Source organism: Protopterus annectens, chromosome 6.part0, assembly GCF_019279795.1.
Source record: "Protopterus annectens isolate FY-2018-M chromosome 6.part0, PAN1.0, whole genome shotgun sequence".
In the NCBI taxonomy this organism is placed as follows: domain Eukaryota; kingdom Metazoa; phylum Chordata; order Ceratodontiformes; family Protopteridae; genus Protopterus; species Protopterus annectens.
In genome coordinates this window covers 974095952-974115592 of record NC_056737.1, presented here as the reverse complement: position 1 = coordinate 974115592, position 19641 = coordinate 974095952, and the positions used below count along the sequence as shown (strand labels likewise).

The following is a 19641-nucleotide window of genomic DNA, read 5'->3' as shown; positions in this document are numbered from 1 at the left end:
TTTTGGCACAAAGTACAAACAAATGATTCACAGATGCTGAGGATACACAAAGGCTAGAAGAAGAAAAGACAGCAGAGGCAAAGACAAGTAAATAGCATTACTGAAGTAATCAAAATGAATTTGTAAGAACTTAAAAGAAACACATGTTGATAGAGAGGCTTGCTGTGCTAAACTCCTTGAGGTTATGATCAGTCAGACGTGAATAAATGACTAAAGCACATTAAACTCTTGAGTGATGCTCCAGTGCTCAACATACATTAATGTCAATGTGGAACTGCATCCATGGACTATCTGCTGGCATTACTCCCCTTGGTGGCACTGAGCATTACTCATCTAAAAAAAAAAAAGGTTACAGAGCTGTGCAGCATTCCAGATTTCAAATTCAAGCTGCTCATGATACCTCAAACTTACTTTTTTTCCTCGCAAAGAGCAAGAACTTTATTTTCCAGACAGATTTAACCACGCGAATAATGCAGGCTTAGAAATAATCAAATATTGACATCTCCATCAAGGGTAATTACAAAGCCTTATTCAACTATATCAGAAAATGTAGAAGGAATACCCAATATTGCAGAGGATTTGTCTCAGATGGTACTAAACACTCCAACCCTGAGGATTCTACTAACATACTTACAGATAAATTAACTTAAAATTCTTCCATGTAGACCAGGGCCAGCATGGCTCCTAAGGGCATGGGGTGGGAGTGGTCTGGCCATCTCACCATCTGCTAGAAGATTTTTTTCTTACTGTTGGGATTAGAGATCAAGATGTCAATTACAAGCTGCCTTGACTTGGTGCATTTGCACTATGAAAGGCTCAGTATGAAATGTTCATTCCATGCATTACTGATGATTGTTGGTGCAGTGTTGTGGAAAACAGAACATTAACTTTAATTTTGTTTGTCAATGCATTCATACAGCTGACATAAAGATTTCTATACAGCAATGTACAAATTAGTAGTAATAATGAAACACAAAACAGAGGTTTGTAACGCGCCCACATCTTCAGCTGCATGACTTTCTTTGTTCCTGCAGTTATGAATATTATCTACACATTAATGTTACCATCCCAAGAACCGTGGTATTAAAGAGCAATATGCCCACTACAGGTAGGTACAATGAAACAGTCTATGCAGGATCTACAACACACAAGGTACTGAAGACTGTGAAAATACATGGAAAATATACCGCAGCTTGTGACAATTGCTCTGCTAATGAAATAACTGACTTGGCATATGACAGTGTGCACCCAAGCACACATATGTAAAATCATCGTAAAAAAAAAACCCACAAAAAAAGACAATGAGGACATTCACATAATCTGAGCTGTACAGCTTTGTTTGCTCCCACAATTATGAATATTAGCAACATTCACACATTAGTAGCAATATCTCAAGAATAGTAGCCTCACCATTAAGGATCAAGGTACCATCGGCAACTTTATATTATTTAGTATATCTGCACTGTAAAACATTGAGAGTGAGAAAAATGTTCCATGAGTTACTGATGATTTTACATGTACAGTTAGGAAACATAAAACATATGTTTACGTCTCCATTAACAACAGAGACAGAGAGCTGCACATAATGCTTTATGTCAGGACTGTGCAAACAGAGGCAGGTAGTGAAATAGAAGCAGCAACAGGAAGTTCATAACACGAACACTTTGGGAGTTATAATTTTTTTGTTCCAAAAGCTATTATTTATTGAGAAGTCCTATCTATATTAATATCAAAGGAGGTCATGCCACATGGGCACAAAGGAAACCAACTGATGGACAACATTCACACAAATAAAATCTTCATGGCTGTCAGTATCAGTGGCACAACACACAGCACACTTGCCATTGCTGCACAAAGCTGTGGGTTCTATTCCTGCACCTGGTAGATCAATAGCCGACACTGCAGTGCAGTATAAAGGGTTGCTGCATTCCAGAGTGTTTTACCCTTTGGATGAGACATTAAAACCAAGGTTCCATCTGCTTAAGTTGGTGGTAGCTCAGCTGGATGCAAAAGATCCTATGCCACATATTGAAAAGAGATGGGGAAGTTCCCCAATGCCCTGGCCAAATTTTCCATAGTAGCCTAGTACTAATCTAAGAACCTAATCTAAGAACCTAAGTATAAATGCCACCTCAGATCTCTCTCGAAAACAGGCCACTAGCCTACTGGCACTGGTCCAGTCAACAATGGATAAATAAATACAAATAAATTTGCCATTGATAGCTGACATGTAATTTATGCAGTTTTTTTTTTTACTTTAAGTACTGAAAATACTACAAAATAGATGTATTTTCCATATTTTTAACAATAAAATCCCATGGTACAGAGGAGCACACTTTTGTGTCATATGTCAATGGAAAGGTTACAGTGCATGAGCTGAACACCTTTGCTGTTGCCACTTTGCATCTATTTTGTAAGAATTTAGCATTGTAACTATATAGTTAGATTTATTCTGTAGAATATACAGCAACATTTTTTTTTCTACAGCTCATATTTTTATTTATTTATTTATTTTACATTTGTTGACTTGGCTAGTCTAATTGGATATATGTCCGTTTTCAATAGAGGCCCGAGGAGAAAATCTCCGAGAAATAAACAGTTAATACAAAATGCAGAAAGATACCTATACAATCACAATACTATTAGAAAATTATACAATCATTTACAATTGATTTTCAGCAGCAATAAGCAAAATGGGGTAACACTATGATGTTAGATAACTATACATTAAAAAACAATTTGATAACTATACATTCATGTACAACTTGTTATTTCAGCAGCGGTAAGCAGGATAGGGTAACATTCTGAAGATTATTGTTTCAGTCATTTGGTGCAGCATTTATCATAGATAAGTAAAAGCATTAGTTACTTATTATGTTGTGTAAGGAAACTGACACAGTAATGAAGGGTATGAAGAGAGCAAATTATTTATAATTTTAGAACAGAGAGCTATAGAAAGGTAGTAGAAGTAGAAGAAATGGTGTCAAAAAAGCTAAAGGGAAGGGAAGGTAGTATCAGTCAGGCTTGGTGCATGGACAAAGCCATTTGGATTTTAAGAACATTTTTAATTGGGTCCTGAAAAGGTGGGTGGATGTGGTTGAAGTTAGTTCTGTTGGGTGCTTGTTCCATGTTATACCAACAGAGTTAGAAAACAAACAGTCCCCTGATTTGTTTTTAGATTTTAAGGAGGTCACTTGTAATCTATTAGCGGAAAGAAGGGTTGGAAGGTTTCGATAAGGATTGAGGAGGTTACTGAGTATAGGGGTATTAGTGGGATGGTATAAGATTTTGTGGATAAAGCTGAGTTGCTGGTAGAGTACTTGATTTTGTATTTCCAGCCATCCTAGTCATTTCAGATTTTGACAGTGGTGGGTTCTAAATGGGGTACCTGTGGCAAATCTGGCTATGTGGTTGTAAGAAGTAGCCAGTTTATTTAAATTGCTTTTGGTTAAGTTTGTATATATGGGGGAGGCATAAAGGAGGGTTGAAATCAGGTGAGTTTGAGCAATAGTAATCTTGGCAGAGGCTGTGAGAAATGGTTTGATTTTATACAGGGAACCAAGTTTTCTATTTACAGATTTAATAGTTAGGTTAATGTGTGTGTCAAAGTTGAGGTTATTACCTATAGTTACACCTAGGAGTTTGGTGGTAGTGTCGGGAGTGATGACCATACCATTATTTAAGTAAGAGATTGAGTGGAGGAGTCTTATGTGTAGGTGTAAACACTAGTAGTTTTGTTTTTTTAGGGTTCAAGAGGAGACACCATTGGCGGAATCATTTTTCCACTAAGGTGAATACAGTCTGTGTCCTGTTTTGGAGTTCAGTTGGAAAAGGAAGCATGACAGATTAGAGTTGAATCGTCAGCATACTGGATGCAGGTGGTTTGGGGAAGGGAGGTTTTTAGATCATTAATGAAAATGCTAAAGAGGAGTGGACCCAAAATAGATCCTTGTGGGACTCCAAGAGTGATCGGGAGCTGGGTGGATAAGTTGTTCTCCCAGCGCACTGCTTGTTGTCTATTTTCAAGGTATGAATGAAACCATTTAACTGCTTGAGTATCAAATGAAAGAGATTTGAGAATATTTGACAGCAATTGGTGGTTCACCATATCAAAGGCCTTGGAGAGGTCTATAAAGAGGGCTGAAGAGAGCAGGTTACTATTTCTATTTTTATTAATGCAGTTAATATAGGATAGGAGTGCTGTGGTAGTGCTGTGGAAAGGCCTGAAACCGTGTTGGCAGTCCACTAACAGGTTATTTTCAATGAGGTGATGTAGTATTTGATGGTGAATACATCTCTCCATAATTTTTGCTAGGGGTGAGAGGAGGGCTATAGGGCGGAAGTTTGCAAGTTCATTTGAGTTTCCTCCCTTATGCAAGGGGAGGATATGTGAGATCTTCCAGAGAGATAGGATGTAGGATTCAGTAATGGATCTATTTATTAGGATGGAGATTGGGTAGGCTAGTGCTCCTGCTGCAATTTGCAGGTATACAGCTGGGAGGAGATCAGCTGATGGTGTGCATGGTTTTAGTTTAAGAAGTAGAGTGTGAATGAGGGATGTGGGAACGGGCTGGAGATGAAAAGATTGGGGTAGATTGGGTAGTGGAAGAGATTCTGAGGTGGTGGCAGGTGGTAAGGTCTTAGCTAGGGATTGGACAGTTTTAGAGAAAAATTTGTTAAACGTGTCAGCAATTGAGTTTGGATGGCTTTGAGTTAGGTTAGAGGGCATAGGGGTTTTGGAGTGACCTGGATGCAGCAGTTTGTTTATTCCTGACCATAACGTTTGTGGGTTTTTCTGCTGGGATTGTTGTAGTTTGTGGTAGTAGTTTTTTTTTGTCAAGGACTACAGCTCTTTTTGTGGAGTTTCGAAGCTGTCTAAAGTTTAGGTGATCTATTGGGTTTTTTGATTTCCTCCATTTGGACCAGATTTTATTTCTTAGTTTAATGCTGTGCCTACTCTCATTGGAGAGCCAGGGAGCAGGTTTATTTTTTGTTCTGACAGTACGTGAGGGAGCATGGTTATCAAGGATTTGCAGGAATTTATTGTTAAAGAAAGAGACTGCTTTATCAAGTGGCAGGCATTTTAGGGGTGACCAGTTGCATGCTTTGAGCTCCACTTGGAAGTTCACTGGGTTGAAATTTTTTTTGTTACGGGTTGTTCTAAATATTGTTTCATTGGGAATGGTGGTCTTTTTTCTAGTTATGAAGGTAAGGGAATGGTCACTAATTTCATCGGGAAGTTTGCCGGCTTTGTACTTGAGGGGGTTGCTGTTAACTAGTATCCAATCTAAGGTAGTTTGTTTCTTGCTAGGTTTGTGGGTCCTGGTTAGGAATGGTAAAAGGGAACTTCCTGCGCGGAGGCAACTGCACGGCTTAAAGTAAATAAACAAAAATTCAAAGAAAGCCAGCAGACAGAATCCTGGTGAATAAATCCATTTATTGGAGAATAAAATCCATCCAGTAAAGACAGCACAAGCACACAGACCGGTTTCGGCTGGTTAATACACACAGCCTTCTTCAATGTTGGGAATGACATGGTTTGGTGAAAGCCAAATAGGTTTATATGAGTAGTAGGTTTAGGAGCGGTACACCCATTCCAGTCAATATTAAAATCACATAGGAGTATGGTTTCCTGTGGGACGGTCAATGAGAGCCAGCTAAGGGTATTTTCAAGAGTGTTAATGTTATTTCCTGGGGGGATATATGCGCAAATAATGTACATGGATTTATTCGAATTTAATTTGAGCTTGGTGGTTAAAATCTCAAGATTTGAAGGTGATGGTGGATGAATGTCTATTGAGGTGATGTTCAATTCAGATTTACACAGTAAAGCAACTCCACCACCCTTTTTATTTAGACAGTCAAGTGGGAGTATGTTATACCCTGGTGGAGTTATACTGTTGTCTTTATTTGTGGGTTTGAGCCAAGTTTCAGTTAGGCATAACATGTCAAAAGAATAGGTGTCTAATAGGGCATGAAGTTGTGTAATTTTATTGTTTAAGCTACGTATGTTGACGGCCTATCAAGAGAGAGTTTAGGGTGTTGGTGGGGTTTTTAGAAGGTGAACTATTGGCTGATGAGGAGTTGGTAGAGGTAGTGTAAGGACCTGGGTTTGGATGAATGTCCCCATGTTGAAGTAGACCCAGTTGAAGATTATATTTATGTTTGAAGACTTTAAAGCATATAGTGTATTCCTTTTTGATTTGGAAATATTTTGTATGGGTTAATCTGTGAAATTGTGGAAGAAGGTAGGATGATGATGATGTTATGTTAATATGGGTGTGAGAAGATGTAAGAGAGAATGGGTTTGTTTGCCTTGTAGGGTGTTGAAATCTAGTACAGCTTGGGACTTCATAGTGGCTTAAGCTGTAAGATATTAGTAGACAGGTAAGACATGCAGACCAGAGGATTACTTTAAAGTGTATTGGCCTGCCTAGGCTAGTCATTGAGAGGGTTTTAGGTTTGGATAAACAGGCCAGACTGGTTTATAGAGTAGGCCAGTGAAGGGGTGGAGCTGCTAGGGGAAATAGGGAAAGGAAGGCAAAAAACAATCAGGGGTAGAATATCTAATTGATTAATGAGATAAGGTAGGTTATTGGTTGGAGGTGTGAAGTATATGAAGTACAACATCAGTGTTACCTCTTACAAATTAAAAATTATAACCCCAGTGTAAATCAATATCCAGAAATGAATTTGCTGTTTTACTCTTTTTCATAACTTGTAACAATTCTGAGATATAACAATTCACCTGAGGTATGCTTTCTGAATGGTTGTTTTGAAATAAATAAATAAATAAATAAGTAAACTCCCAGGATGCAGCAGGTATATTGTAGTAAAAGCCTTCAGGAAGCCAGGGTCTTTACTGAATACAGCTCAAATAGTTAAATAGACAATCGGTGACAGATGATCTGGCGTAGAATACCTAATTAAACGTATGTACAGCCCCGTGGGAAACAGCAGTGAGTACATGAGTGTGATATGACTCTGAGCCTCTCTAAGCCTTATATAGATGCCTGCAGCAAGCCAAATCTACCCTTACTCTTCTTACCTATCAGAATTACCACCCACAATTACCTCCGTACCATCATGCACCCACTTCAAAACTTTACTAAAAGTGCACCTAAAAACATGCTGGCTATGCCCTTGCAACTCCCACTCTAATATCACCCACCCCATCCAACCACTACCTTTCTTTCCACTCCACTAACTACCTTGATCATAGCAAACTCAGATGCTCATAAGCCTAGTACTTATTATATGGCAGGAACTTCTTATTGTAACATTTGTTAATGTCTGTTATGTACTTCACAGATAAAGATTCTAGTTGTGTACTGATGTACTATGTTCTTCATCTGTAAATATGTTGTAAGTACTTGCTATGTAAATTATTAATCGCTATGTAACTACTGTCTGTTTATTTTAACTGTGGAGCTTTTCTCCCCGGGCCTCCGCTGAAAATGGACCTACGTCCAGTCGGACACTCCCAGTCAACAAATATAAATAAATAAATAAATAAATGCTCCCGATATACACCATAACTGTAATCTGCAAATTCAATTCACATGCAGATTACAACAAACTGGCCAACCCTCCAACTCTGCAATGATATTCAAATACCCCAAACACCTGCACATCCTGTAGGTGATCTGAGTCTCTTACCTCCATTCATCCGTCCTATTATTGTCTGAAATCACCTGTCCCCACACATCTTGTTAGCAGTCAGATTCCCTTCCATCCTTTCTTGTCCTTTCAAAAACTGCACTATGTGCTCACCAGACTGACCAATACTCACAGCTCACACTCTGAGTCACAACCTTAGTCATGCAACTATCCAATCAGCAATCAAAATTCTTAAATTCCTTCTTCCCATCTTAGCAACAATCATTGTGTCCCTCCCAGTCTACACATTCTGTTTCTGATTGGCTTCTTGCTCCAAACTGCAAGTTAGTGATAAGACATACCAATTACCCTCTCCCAAGTAGCAAGATGGCAACAGATCTCTCATCTCCCCAAAAGACAGGTCAACAATTAGTTCACATCCTATAAAGACAGCAGCCAACTGTGCAAGTCAGTAACCACTCCCCTTACCTGCCAGTGTAGTGCAGTGAGAAAAGCTTGCACTGCAGTGTCATCTCTAGCCCATTTGTGAATCCAACCTAGTGCCTCTTTTCCAATTAATTACCTTTCTGCAGAATATGTTTTGCACTCTGTGCATTTTCCTAATGTTTAACCATGAGTTTTAGTTTTAAAATCATTGTTAATGGCATCAGTGAAATGTACTTCTTGTTGGATTTCAATGAAAGACAAATTCTTTATAAAATATGTAGTATCAAAGTTATTTTTACAAGGTATAAGCATTTAACTGTAATGATACTTAAACAGTACAAGTTACACAGTTCACCAGTGCACATTTGAGACGACAGAATAAAATAATATACACAAGGCAGCTGTTATGACAATTATCGGTACACTCATTCATTCAGAGTCACTCAGTGATTTCATGAAGTATCTGCTTTAATGTTCATCAGTACAAGATGTTTGCTGTAACTCTGGACAAGCTTTCTGATTCCCACTAATAAAATAAAAGTTGTAAAACTGATATACTAAGAACTGAAACAAGGACATTTTACTTTGTTATGTATTTTTTCTGTTTATGAATAAATTATACTAGTCAAAACTATACATTATGTTTTAGCTTTTTAGTCATAACAATACTGCAAAAAAATGACACCCAGACTAACTGCTCAGGGGACCACATAAGATCTTTGGCGACAGGAGCTTTTCTTAAAAAAAATTAATCTTGGCACCAGCTAACCCATCAAGCCTTTATGGATTCAAAAAATAATCTTAGAATGACTAACCTTCATCAGAGCTATGCTTGGCTCTGAATTTATAAGACAAGATCTAGTGTATGTACCTACACTTCTGTACTGGCAGTGACTGATTGTTCACCAACATCTGATTCAGAAAACTGTCAGTTTTATGACACCTCTGAAAGCTACATTCTTCTAAGTGGGGTGCTATTTTTCTCTATCCACACTATGAAAAAGAATTAAGGATTAATTAGATAGGCAATTAGGTTGTAGGGGACACTGTCTCTGTATGTGATGGACTGTAGTGCCCTCTGACCCTGAAATTAAATTATTTTTAACATTTAGATAAAACACATTTTTCAACATCTTGTTTCATTTGGGAGTCTATTCTATCACTCCTGTTATGCCATCATGATATTGTTCCTTTGTGTTAATACATCATATTTCTGGGTAGGATAATCCCAGAAAATTATTAATTCTTTCTTTCTTTCCACTGCAAAACACTCTGCAAACGAAATAAGTCTACATTTAATAGCTAAGAATACACATGCCATTCACATACCATGCTATCAGATGTAAACAGTTCACTTTTCATTTTTGTTTATTAATATGTACTCACAAACACTACAGGACCAAACAGCCTTACCTGTGACAATGTGTGATGTAAATAACTGTTTCTTCCCATGTGTTTTTGATTTCTTTCACCTGCATTACGACTTTTCGCTTTACAGGCTCATCATTTAGTTGTAGCAGAGGCTCGGCTTTCATCAAGACCTCATCTTTATAAATTTGACCATCTGGTTCCAAATCTCGGATTTTCTAAAAATGTGAAACTGTTTAGTTGTAGGAAAACAGGATGCGATTTACCTCCTGACATACATTCTTATGTGTTTTATGCTGTCAACACAGATGAAATAATATTTAATTCATATTCAGTATACTGACACAACATTGATATGTAGTGCACAATTTCAACAAGAACTTGCCCTTAAGAAAAATCACTTTTGAATGGTCATTTACAATTATGGGCTGTCGGAAAGGATTTAAGTGCTAAACTAGATGCAATTTTTCTGAATGAAAAAAATTATTTATTGGCACATTTTAATTTACCACAATAACTTTATAAACATGGCTGTTGTAAGATAAATTATGGTGAAATATGATAAATTCAAGAGTATAAAAAGATAAATACTAATTCCTGTTTGGGCACATACACGTGACACAATAACAGTGAAATATTACAAAAAAAGGATTAACACCTGAGTTACCACACACAGAATGTTATATAATGTAGTACAATCACCATTACACTCCTTGAATCTGAATTACCTTGTTACTTTATGATGCCATAAAACCATATGCTTGCACAAAATTGTTTGATACTGCCTATGAATGTTAGGTTTTTAACTGTCAAAAGACAAGGCTCAGACATGGCATACTTCTATGAAGACACAGTAAGTGTTATAAAGTGGCAAGCATAAAAGAACATCTGTGTTAACCAAAAAAAAATGTTTCAGACTGAAAAAGGGTACCCCGGTTCTTGCTTTAAAACAAGAAAACAATGCCCAGCATATACTGAAAAGGTACTTTATTGGCATTTTAAAATGTGCATGTTAATCAGACAAACATAGAATAAACGTGGCCATTGGAGCCATATGTTTCGTCATGGCTACCATTTCTGTGTACATACATAGCTCATGTTTCCTTAGAATAATCTGTTTGTCTTGTATTCTGAATAATGGTTCCTATGACTGGGCCTAAAAGATAGCAACAGGCAAATAATACAACTTCGTTTACAGTGTTGTTGTTGTATATGTTCATGTTTGTTTATTTACTTCTGCAACTCATTATCTCGGACAGAGCATGAAGCAAGCATTAAAACCATAAATGGACCTTAGAAAATACAGTTTGCGTTACGACATAGTAATCTTGACACAGTCATGCAAACAGGCTATTGTTACAATGACTTAAGAAAATGGTGCACAACCAGTACAGGTCAACATTATATGCTGATGGTTCACCCATAAAAATGTGCTTTGAACACGTTCCTACTGATATAATCTTGACACAGTCATGCAAACAGGCTACTGTTACAATGACTTAAGAAAATGGTGCACAACCAGTACAGGTCAACATTATCTGCTGATGGTTCACCCATAAAAATGTGCTTTGAACACATTCCTACTGATGTAATCTTGACACAGTCATGCAAACAGGCTACTGTTACAATGACTTAAGAAAACGGTGCACAACCAGTACAGGTGGTCAACATTATCTGCTGATGGTTCACCCATAAAAATGTGCTTTGAACACGTTTCTACTGATGTAATCTTGACACAGTCATGCAAACAGGCTACTGTTACAATGACTTAAGAAAATGGTGCACAACCAGTACAGGTCAACATTATCTGCTGATGGTTCACCCATAAAAATGTGCTTTGAACACGTTCCTACTGATGGAGAGATAAGATGCCCATTTATGTCGCTGGCATCCTAAGTTCTAGAATGGACTTTATGCACTAAAAGATTCAAGAATGAACACCCATCAATTAGTTTTCCTAGCCAAGGAGGAGTGCTTGAAGTTCAATATTACCTGCAAAAAGCCAGGGTATCTTTTTGTCTGGGCTCGTATAGGCCCCAGGAGCGATACCCTAGTACCTACCTATGAACCTATGAAATCCTCAGGTAGAGAACAGAAACTGTGTAAGTTGCAAAATGTAAAGAAGCAGGAGTGTAACATGCCCAGTATATGGTATATACTGGAACCCCTCTCTTAACTAATCTGTCCTCCTCTATCACCTCCAAACTAGAAAACTGCTACAATAAAAGCTCTAAATTTGCCACAAAATCCAAAATTTCTACCCATCATTGCCTAACCCTACGATCCCTAAATTGGCTTGAACTCCCAAACTACTTAGACTTCCTCCAACTCACCACTGCACACAGACTTGTATTTCACCCTACAAAATGTCCAGCTCTAACAAATATCCTTCCCCCTTACATACCCAACAGAACTCTCAGATCTGAACATCAAAATCTAATTGGTATCCATAAACCCAAACGTCCAGCTAGCCAACTTCTCCTCTCTGTCTCACTAGGCAAAAAATGGAATTCTCTTCCTTCCTCTCTTAGAACCATACCAAACTCAGAAAACTTCCAAACCAAGCTCTTCAAAAACCTGTCCATGAAATGGAAATGTACCTGCTTTCACCCCATCTAATCCTTCAAATTACATGCCCCCAGGGGGTTCTCTCTCAGGTTCCTAAACTCTCTATAATCTCCCATAGCTATTTTCTTATGAGTGAATCTAAGCTCTCTTCATCTCTTAAAGCTACTTATCACATGACTCAACTTTGTAAATATTGTAAATAGCTTCATACTTTAAAAGTGTGCATGTAAAGCGCATCCACATTTACTTAAATGTATGTATGTAAAATGTTTTCACACCTAATACATGAGTGTTTGCTCAAATGAAACTGTATAACCCATAAGACCACCCTCAATGAATTTTGTTGACTATGCATGTCATTGAATGTACTTATTTGTAACTGTACTATATAATGTATGTTTTACACTTTTGTATCTTTCTATTCTAAACTGTATAATGTATCTTGGAGCTTTTCTCCCCGGGCCTCCACTGAAAATGGGTCATTCTGGCCAGTGGACTTCCCGGTAATCAAACCGAAAATAAATAAATATACGAGCATACACTATGCATAGTGATGACATAGTATGTCATTCTCTCTCTCTCTCGCATCTAAGATTTTAAGCTTTCAGCAGCCATCCTCCTCTACAATGTGAGCATTCGCTCTCTGGCCCTAGGATTGAGAATGAGTCATCTACGATTTAAAGCATTCAGTAGCCATTACCTCTACTAGTGTGAGCATTCACTCTCTGGTCCTACAATTGTAACTATAAATTTGATTTTTGAGAAGCAGAAGACCCGGCCCAGTCAAGCGTTTTGTCAGAGCCTTCCTACTAAGGAGCTATGTAGGTACCAAAGGGAGGGGGAGGTATGAGGTATGTAAAAAAAATTGACTGTACTTTGAAAAGGAAACCAGTTAAAATACTCGACTGCTTGCCAGTCTACTGGCATTTCCATTTTGATTAACTGGAGCATTTCTTCAGAACAAAGTGTGCCTTGTGTTTTAACTCTGAGCAGACAAAGCTACTGGCACTCTTTCTAAGACATGAAGCCACAAAAGAGAAAGTCCTTTCGAAGTCTAAAAGTTAACGTACACCGCAGGAGTATCTATAACCTTATAAAATAAATGCAGCACTGACTCCTGCTCTTGAAGTGTGTCCCCAGTATCCTTAGTGCAGGTCTGACCTGAAATCATGTCTTCATCTTTAAGTTCATAATCCTCTTCCCTCAATTAATATACCCACACATTACACACTATAAAACCTAAAAGTTGTGTTCATGAATGTTTTCCTAATTCAGCAGACATCCTCCCATTTGAGTGCACTAGTTTTGATACCTCTAGAGTATTTCAGAGCTAAGGCTCTGGACCCTGCTTTCCTGTTTTACACCCCTAGCAAATGGGACAATGCCTAGTGATAGTGTAGATAAATGGGTTTATATCAGTCCATCGAAATGGCTGAATATCGAATATAGATGTTCGAACAATGGTGATCGCAAAGCCGTGGCACACCGAATTCTTTCCCAGGGAAAGAATTTGGTGGGCCGTTTCTGTGGCTTTGCGAGTATCAGGACTGTGGTGGGAAGTTATGGGTTGGGTTCAGGTAAGTGTGCGACTGTGTGGATGTTAGGGTTAGGGCGCGGGTTAGTTGAGCTATAGTTAGGGCGCGGGTGAGGTAGGTGTGCGATAGTGAAAGACTTTAGGATTAGGGCGGGATAGGTGAGTTAGAGTTAGAGCGCAGGTCAGGTGAGTGTGCGATAGTGATGGACCTTAGGGTTACGGTTTGGGTTAAGGTAAGTGGATAGGTAGTAGTGTATGTACAGTTTAGTGTAGGGTTAGATGTAGGATTTTGAGTGTATGTGTGTGGATTGATGTTGTTTTGGTGTGTTTGTGTTGCGTGTGTGTTTCTTGGAACAGCGATTTTTTTCCCTGGGAAAAAAATCGCTGTTTTAAGACTTTGATGTTTTTGCTGTCCGTGGTTTGAAGTTTGAACATATGGTGTTCGAACTTCAGACGTTTTGATGAACTGATATAGACCCTAGATAGGGTTTATATCAGTCTGTCGAAATGGATGAATACCAAATACCAGATGTTCGAACTGTAAAGTTCGAACACTGGAAATCGCGAAGCCACAGCCCACCAAATTCTTTCCCAGGGAAAGAATTCAGTGGGCCGTTTCTGTGGCTTCGCGAGTATCAGGACTGTTGTGGGAAGTTACGGGTCAGGTTCAAGTAAGTGTGCGATTGTGTGGATGTTAGGGTTAGGGTGTGGGTTAGGTGAGTTATTGGTTAGGGAGTGGGTGAGGTGGGTGTGCGATAGTGAAAGACTTTAGGGTTAGGGCAGGATAGGTGAGTTAGGGTTAGAGCGTGGGTCAGGTGAGTGTGCGATAGTGATGGACCTTAGGGTTAGGGTTTGGGTTAAGGTAAGTAGATAGGTAGTAGTGTATGTGCAGTTTAGTGTAGGGTTAGATGTAGGATTTTGAGTGTATATGTGTGGATTGATGTTGTTTTGGTGTGTTTGTGTTGCGTGTGTTTCTTGGAACAGCGATTTTTTTCCCTGGGAAAAAAAAATTGCTGTTTTAAGACTTCGATGTTTTTGCAGTTCGTGGTTTGAAGTTCGAACATATGGTGTTCGAACTTCAGACGTTTCGATGAACTGATATAGACCCTAGATAAATATATTTTAAACAAGAAACTGGTGGAACTAACTTCTAAGTCAATATAACCATGAACACAACCAAACCTTCCAGACTTTAATTATTTTTTTTTACATTTTCTGCAGTTCTATATCACTATAACCACTCTTGTTAGGAATTAAAACTGGCTACCACATGGGCAGTTGGCAAGTTTTGTTATATTCTAGAAATAAAATCAGTAAGGAAACCACAAAAACCACACTGCATGCTTTAGCTTGAGAAAAAAAATATTGCACATTTTAAAATAAACTTAGCATTATTAATCCAAAAAATTACTAGTCGTTTGGTCACAGTGATGTCTACTAAAGCTCTTTGAATCTGAATGCTTAACACACTTTCTCAATTTGCAATAGTAGAAAAGTTTACATAATTCAGACACAGACAGGTATTGATTAAATGGAGACAACACAATAATGTCCAGAAATAACCTGCTTAGATCCCTATCACATCAGAAGCTGCAAGGCATGCCCTCGAAGAAGCAGGAGACCTTACGCTGAAAGGATACACCTGAATTCGTGGAAAGGAGCTATGGAGCTCTACGGAAAGTTTAACATCTTTATAGTAAGCAAAAAAAAAATGAGAGAATATTTAAGATTCAAAGTATCTTCCAAAACTCCAACTCACAAAGTGATGGAGAACATAATGTTTTTGGAAATTTTTACATTAAATTACAAAACCAGGATTACATTTACTAGTACATATAGTACAAGCAGGACTGTTTCACGGGCTTCCAAAGGAACACAACTGTCTTGCCCTCATGGGAAACTGCCACTCAGAGGTACCATTATCATGTTAACCACATGCACTCTCATATATACAGGCCTAGACACACACACACACACACACACACACACACACACACACACACACACACACACACACACACACTAATGAATGCATCTCCCTCCAGAAAACAAAAATATTCATTAGGCTATGTTCCCAAGAAGTCCTCATTGAGTTGTCGAGTTGGAGGTTAAGCAAGACCGTTTCTTCTTCATTTTAACATATATTCAAATAGAAAAATAAAACAGAAATAAAGTTGATATCAAAAACATAATCACTTTCCGTTAAAAGAGAAGGATTTCTGTTTCTGTACTGAATAATTAAAGATGTACTTAATTAGCACACCCTTAATCTACACAGCATAAAACAGCATGTAACAGCATAAGTAGGCAAAGCACAGTCTTAGTCTTTTCCGGCTGATTACATTATAATTAAGACTGCTAGGTCTACTGAAAGGCACACACTCACTTTCTCTGATACTTCGGAAATAAGTGTACAAAGTATTTCAAATGGATGTAACCAGCAACTCCTAGACTGCAGGCTTGCAAAGCAGAGCTCACAACCACTTTTATGTAAAAGAGGGCAAAGCCAAAAATAACAGGAACAAATAGCCAAACTCAGGACACTTCTAAAACATTGAAAGTATTTTTAACACCTTTATTAAATTATTACTTAAGATGTAGGTAAGCATATAACCGTATTAACATTTTTCTATTTACATACATTATACATCGCATTTATTCTTTTTTACAGCTATCATTAGTCCAGCATTACATACATTGTTCATTTCCTGCCTTACCTTAAATCTTACTCCTCCTCCTCCTGTACATTATTCGCAGTGTATTGTTCCTACATACTCCATTTATTTCTATGTAACTTGCTCCTTCTCTTTTATTGAGATCCCATTTATAGTTCTTTTATCTCTACTACAACATTCAATCATTTAAATACAGTTGATTTAGATTTTGATTTCCACTTTCTAGTAATTGCTTTTTTCGGCAGCCACCAGAATTAAACTTAACAAGGTCTTATTATGTCTAGGCAATTCACATCATGTGTCCCAGCTCAAAATAAGTGGTGCTGCGGTAGCGTTGTCATCTCACAGTTAGACGTTGCACGTTCGATTCTCAGTTAGAGCGTCTTCTGTGTGTCAACATACGTGAATGGGCGTTCCTTCGTTGAAGGTTGTGCGTTAGGCCCGGCAAGCCAGCACATAAAAATCTACTGCCAATCATTAGCGGACCGGAGTTCCGCTGTGGCAACCCCTAACCGGGAAAAGCCGAAAGACAGTTTCTTAGTTACAGCCATTTACTCACCCAATATTTCTATCAAAGTACTCCATAGGGAATTGCTAAAATCTGCCAACTCATTACACTCCCAAAACATATGTTCCCAGTTATCTCTTTCCTTCCCATTATGCCTGCAATAATTTGCATCTACCTGAGGAAAAATTATTTAAAGTCTACATGGGGTATGCAAATATCTATGTAAACACTTCCAAGCAAAAATCTTAAACCTTATGGACTTTGTTGAATACTTGTGACCCATACATATGTCTTCCCACTGTTCTCTTGTAAACTGCTTATCCCGTCTCTCTTCCCAATCTTTTCTAACCTCTTCTGACTGATTCTTGTAGTTATCGTGCAGTATTTTATACACCCTATTAACTATCCCTTTTCTAATAGCAGTTTCTGTTAAATTCAACATAACACTACACCAGAGCAGGTCTTTCACTTAAGAATCCCCTGGCCCCTTCTCTGACTCAGATATGTATCCCTCGTAGGGAAGGCAGTGTCTAGCCTGCAGTCCTAATATCATCTTGGCCTCGTTCCACTCTATTACCTTTCTCTCTCTAATTATTTGCTTGCAATACCTTGATTCCTTTGCCAGTTTTCGGCAGAAAATTCCATGCACCTCTTGCCTATTTTCTGTACTCCCACTTGCAGTCATCCTTTTCTCCATTCTCTTGTTGGCTGTGTTCTTGGAATACTTTATGCTACTTCATGAATATAATATTCCGTATGGTTATTATTACCCTCCTTAAGGATCTGCTACCAAAATGCCACTCTCTCCACAGTTCTTCAACTTCCTCCTCCCGCTTCATCATCATCCCTTTCGATTTTGAATTATTACCTTCTGCTTGTGTTATGTATATCAGCCTCTTGTGTGTAGCTCTAAAATATCACTTTGAATAAAAATAAACCTAAACCACCTTGCTCTATTGGAAGGATCACCTTACCCCACTTAACTCTTGCCCTCTCCCCCTCCTACCTAAAATACTGAAAGTATTGATATTGAAGCTGATAGAAGAAGTAGATTTTTTACAGTGCATTTTCTGATGAGCAAAAAACTCTGTAACTGTAATGTCTGAAATGATGGAATTACTTTGTTCCTTGCTACGTTGTCACAAAAGTCACATTTTTTGAGGAATTGAGGAACATCCATAGAGATAAAAAGATGCTTCAGTCCTTCATTATACTCATAAACAGATGTCAGTCACATCTGAAACCTACAGTAAAACTGGTGATAATTCAGATTAATGCAATTTAAATAAATTGTGAAAGATAAAGGGACAAAGCAGCTCACTATGACCCTCAGAGATTCTCAAAACATACACAAGGTTTATTAATTTAGACTTTTAAATTTACTTTTGACATTTTTTAGCCAGGTAAATAACATGATTCACTACGACTCCTTTTCAGTCACAACAAAGGTCATGGTAATATGGCCGCCATGTAGTCTGTTGACTGCACAGCTTGTTGCATGTCATATGGCTTACTTTATTAATCAAACGCTAGGATTGAGATTGGCTACGGTAGTTGACTTAGGATTTGCTGAGTATAGCAGCTCAGGGAATTCATTGTGGTCATGGGTATGCAAGAATGAAATCAATATACATAAGTTAGGAGGTGTAAGGAGCACAGCCCCCAACATAAATGCTGTTTTTGTTTTAGACTGATTTAAGTAGTAGGCATAAGGGTGTGTGTTTTAATTTCTAGTATGAAATGTTAAGAAATTGCAATAACATCTACAAGATCCACAAGACTTAAAAACAAGTTATTGTCTTACTAATCTGAGATAAATTATGTATTTGTCTGAGGTGTGTGTATACGTGCATGTACAAATCTTTTCCATGTTATAGTGCGGTAGTATTATGTGGGGAATTAGATATATTGTATGTGTGCAATACAGTGTGTTTTGCTTTTTGGGTTGTCAGTTGTGTGCCCATGTGTTTTATTGCTCTGTTTCAATTGAGTAAATGAGTGGTACATATGATGTAAGATGACATCCACACACACACACACACACACACACACACACACACACACACACACACACACACACACACACACACACATGCACACCCCACACACCACACACATTCACACCCCACACACCACACACACACACACACACACACACACACACACACACACACACACACACACACACACACACACACAAACCTTCTCAAACACAAAAAAGTAAAAAGCAAAACTAAGCAATTTAAGTGATCAAATCACAGCAGATCGACAGAAATTATGGCCTTCAAGCCATATCTTTCCAAAAGCTAGATGTTGGGCATGCCTAGCTATTCAAATATCAACTGATAAAATGAGTTTTTAAGCACATTTATAATATGTTCATCACCTGGTCAGTGGCACACAGATATGAAGAAGTGCATGTGATCAGTAAGGAACCTGGATTCTAGAAGAGCCAACAGGGATGATAGGCTTCTGCCAGCGTACCTCACCCTAGGGCAACAGAGGCAGCACAGTCACCTGTGATAAGGACAACAAGCTTAGGTGTTCTAGCATGTGTAGCATATAAAAGGGTAAAAGGGTCAAACAGATTCAGAAAAACATTCAAGAAATACCCAGCCAAGCTAGAGTCTTCACTATATAATACCTTAAACCTCCTGTAGTGAAGGCCTAGGGGATATAATATGTACATGAGCCCTAAAGGACATACCATTGTTTGAACTACATGGCTTCTGAATGAGCATGACTTTTTACATGTAGTTACACAGCTAGTAGAGTCTAATATTACTGGCCTGCCTGTACCCATAAAGACTTAAAAAGTAAAAAAAATCATGGGCATCAGAAGCCATTTAGCTGAAACCCTGATATGTACTTAATGGTCATTTGCATATATCCGATGCAAGTCCACTACAAGAGGTTTAAGGTATTACATAGTGAAGTGTCTA

The 19641-nt window shown here is 38.2% G+C and overlaps 1 protein-coding gene across 6 annotated transcripts in view; it reads right to left on the bottom strand.

The window, feature by feature from the left end:
* The window catches only part of SYNE3 (spectrin repeat containing nuclear envelope family member 3), a 1238698-nt gene that overhangs the window by 814961 nt on the left and 404096 nt on the right, over nt 1-19641 (bottom strand). For all 6 annotated transcript variants that reach the window (XM_044074612.1, XM_044074615.1, XM_044074616.1 and 3 more), the window contains exon 3: nt 9460-9632. In XM_044074612.1, the coding sequence (XP_043930547.1) occupies nt 9460-9632 (173 nt within the window). The remainder of the gene's footprint in view (nt 1-9459; nt 9633-19641) is intronic.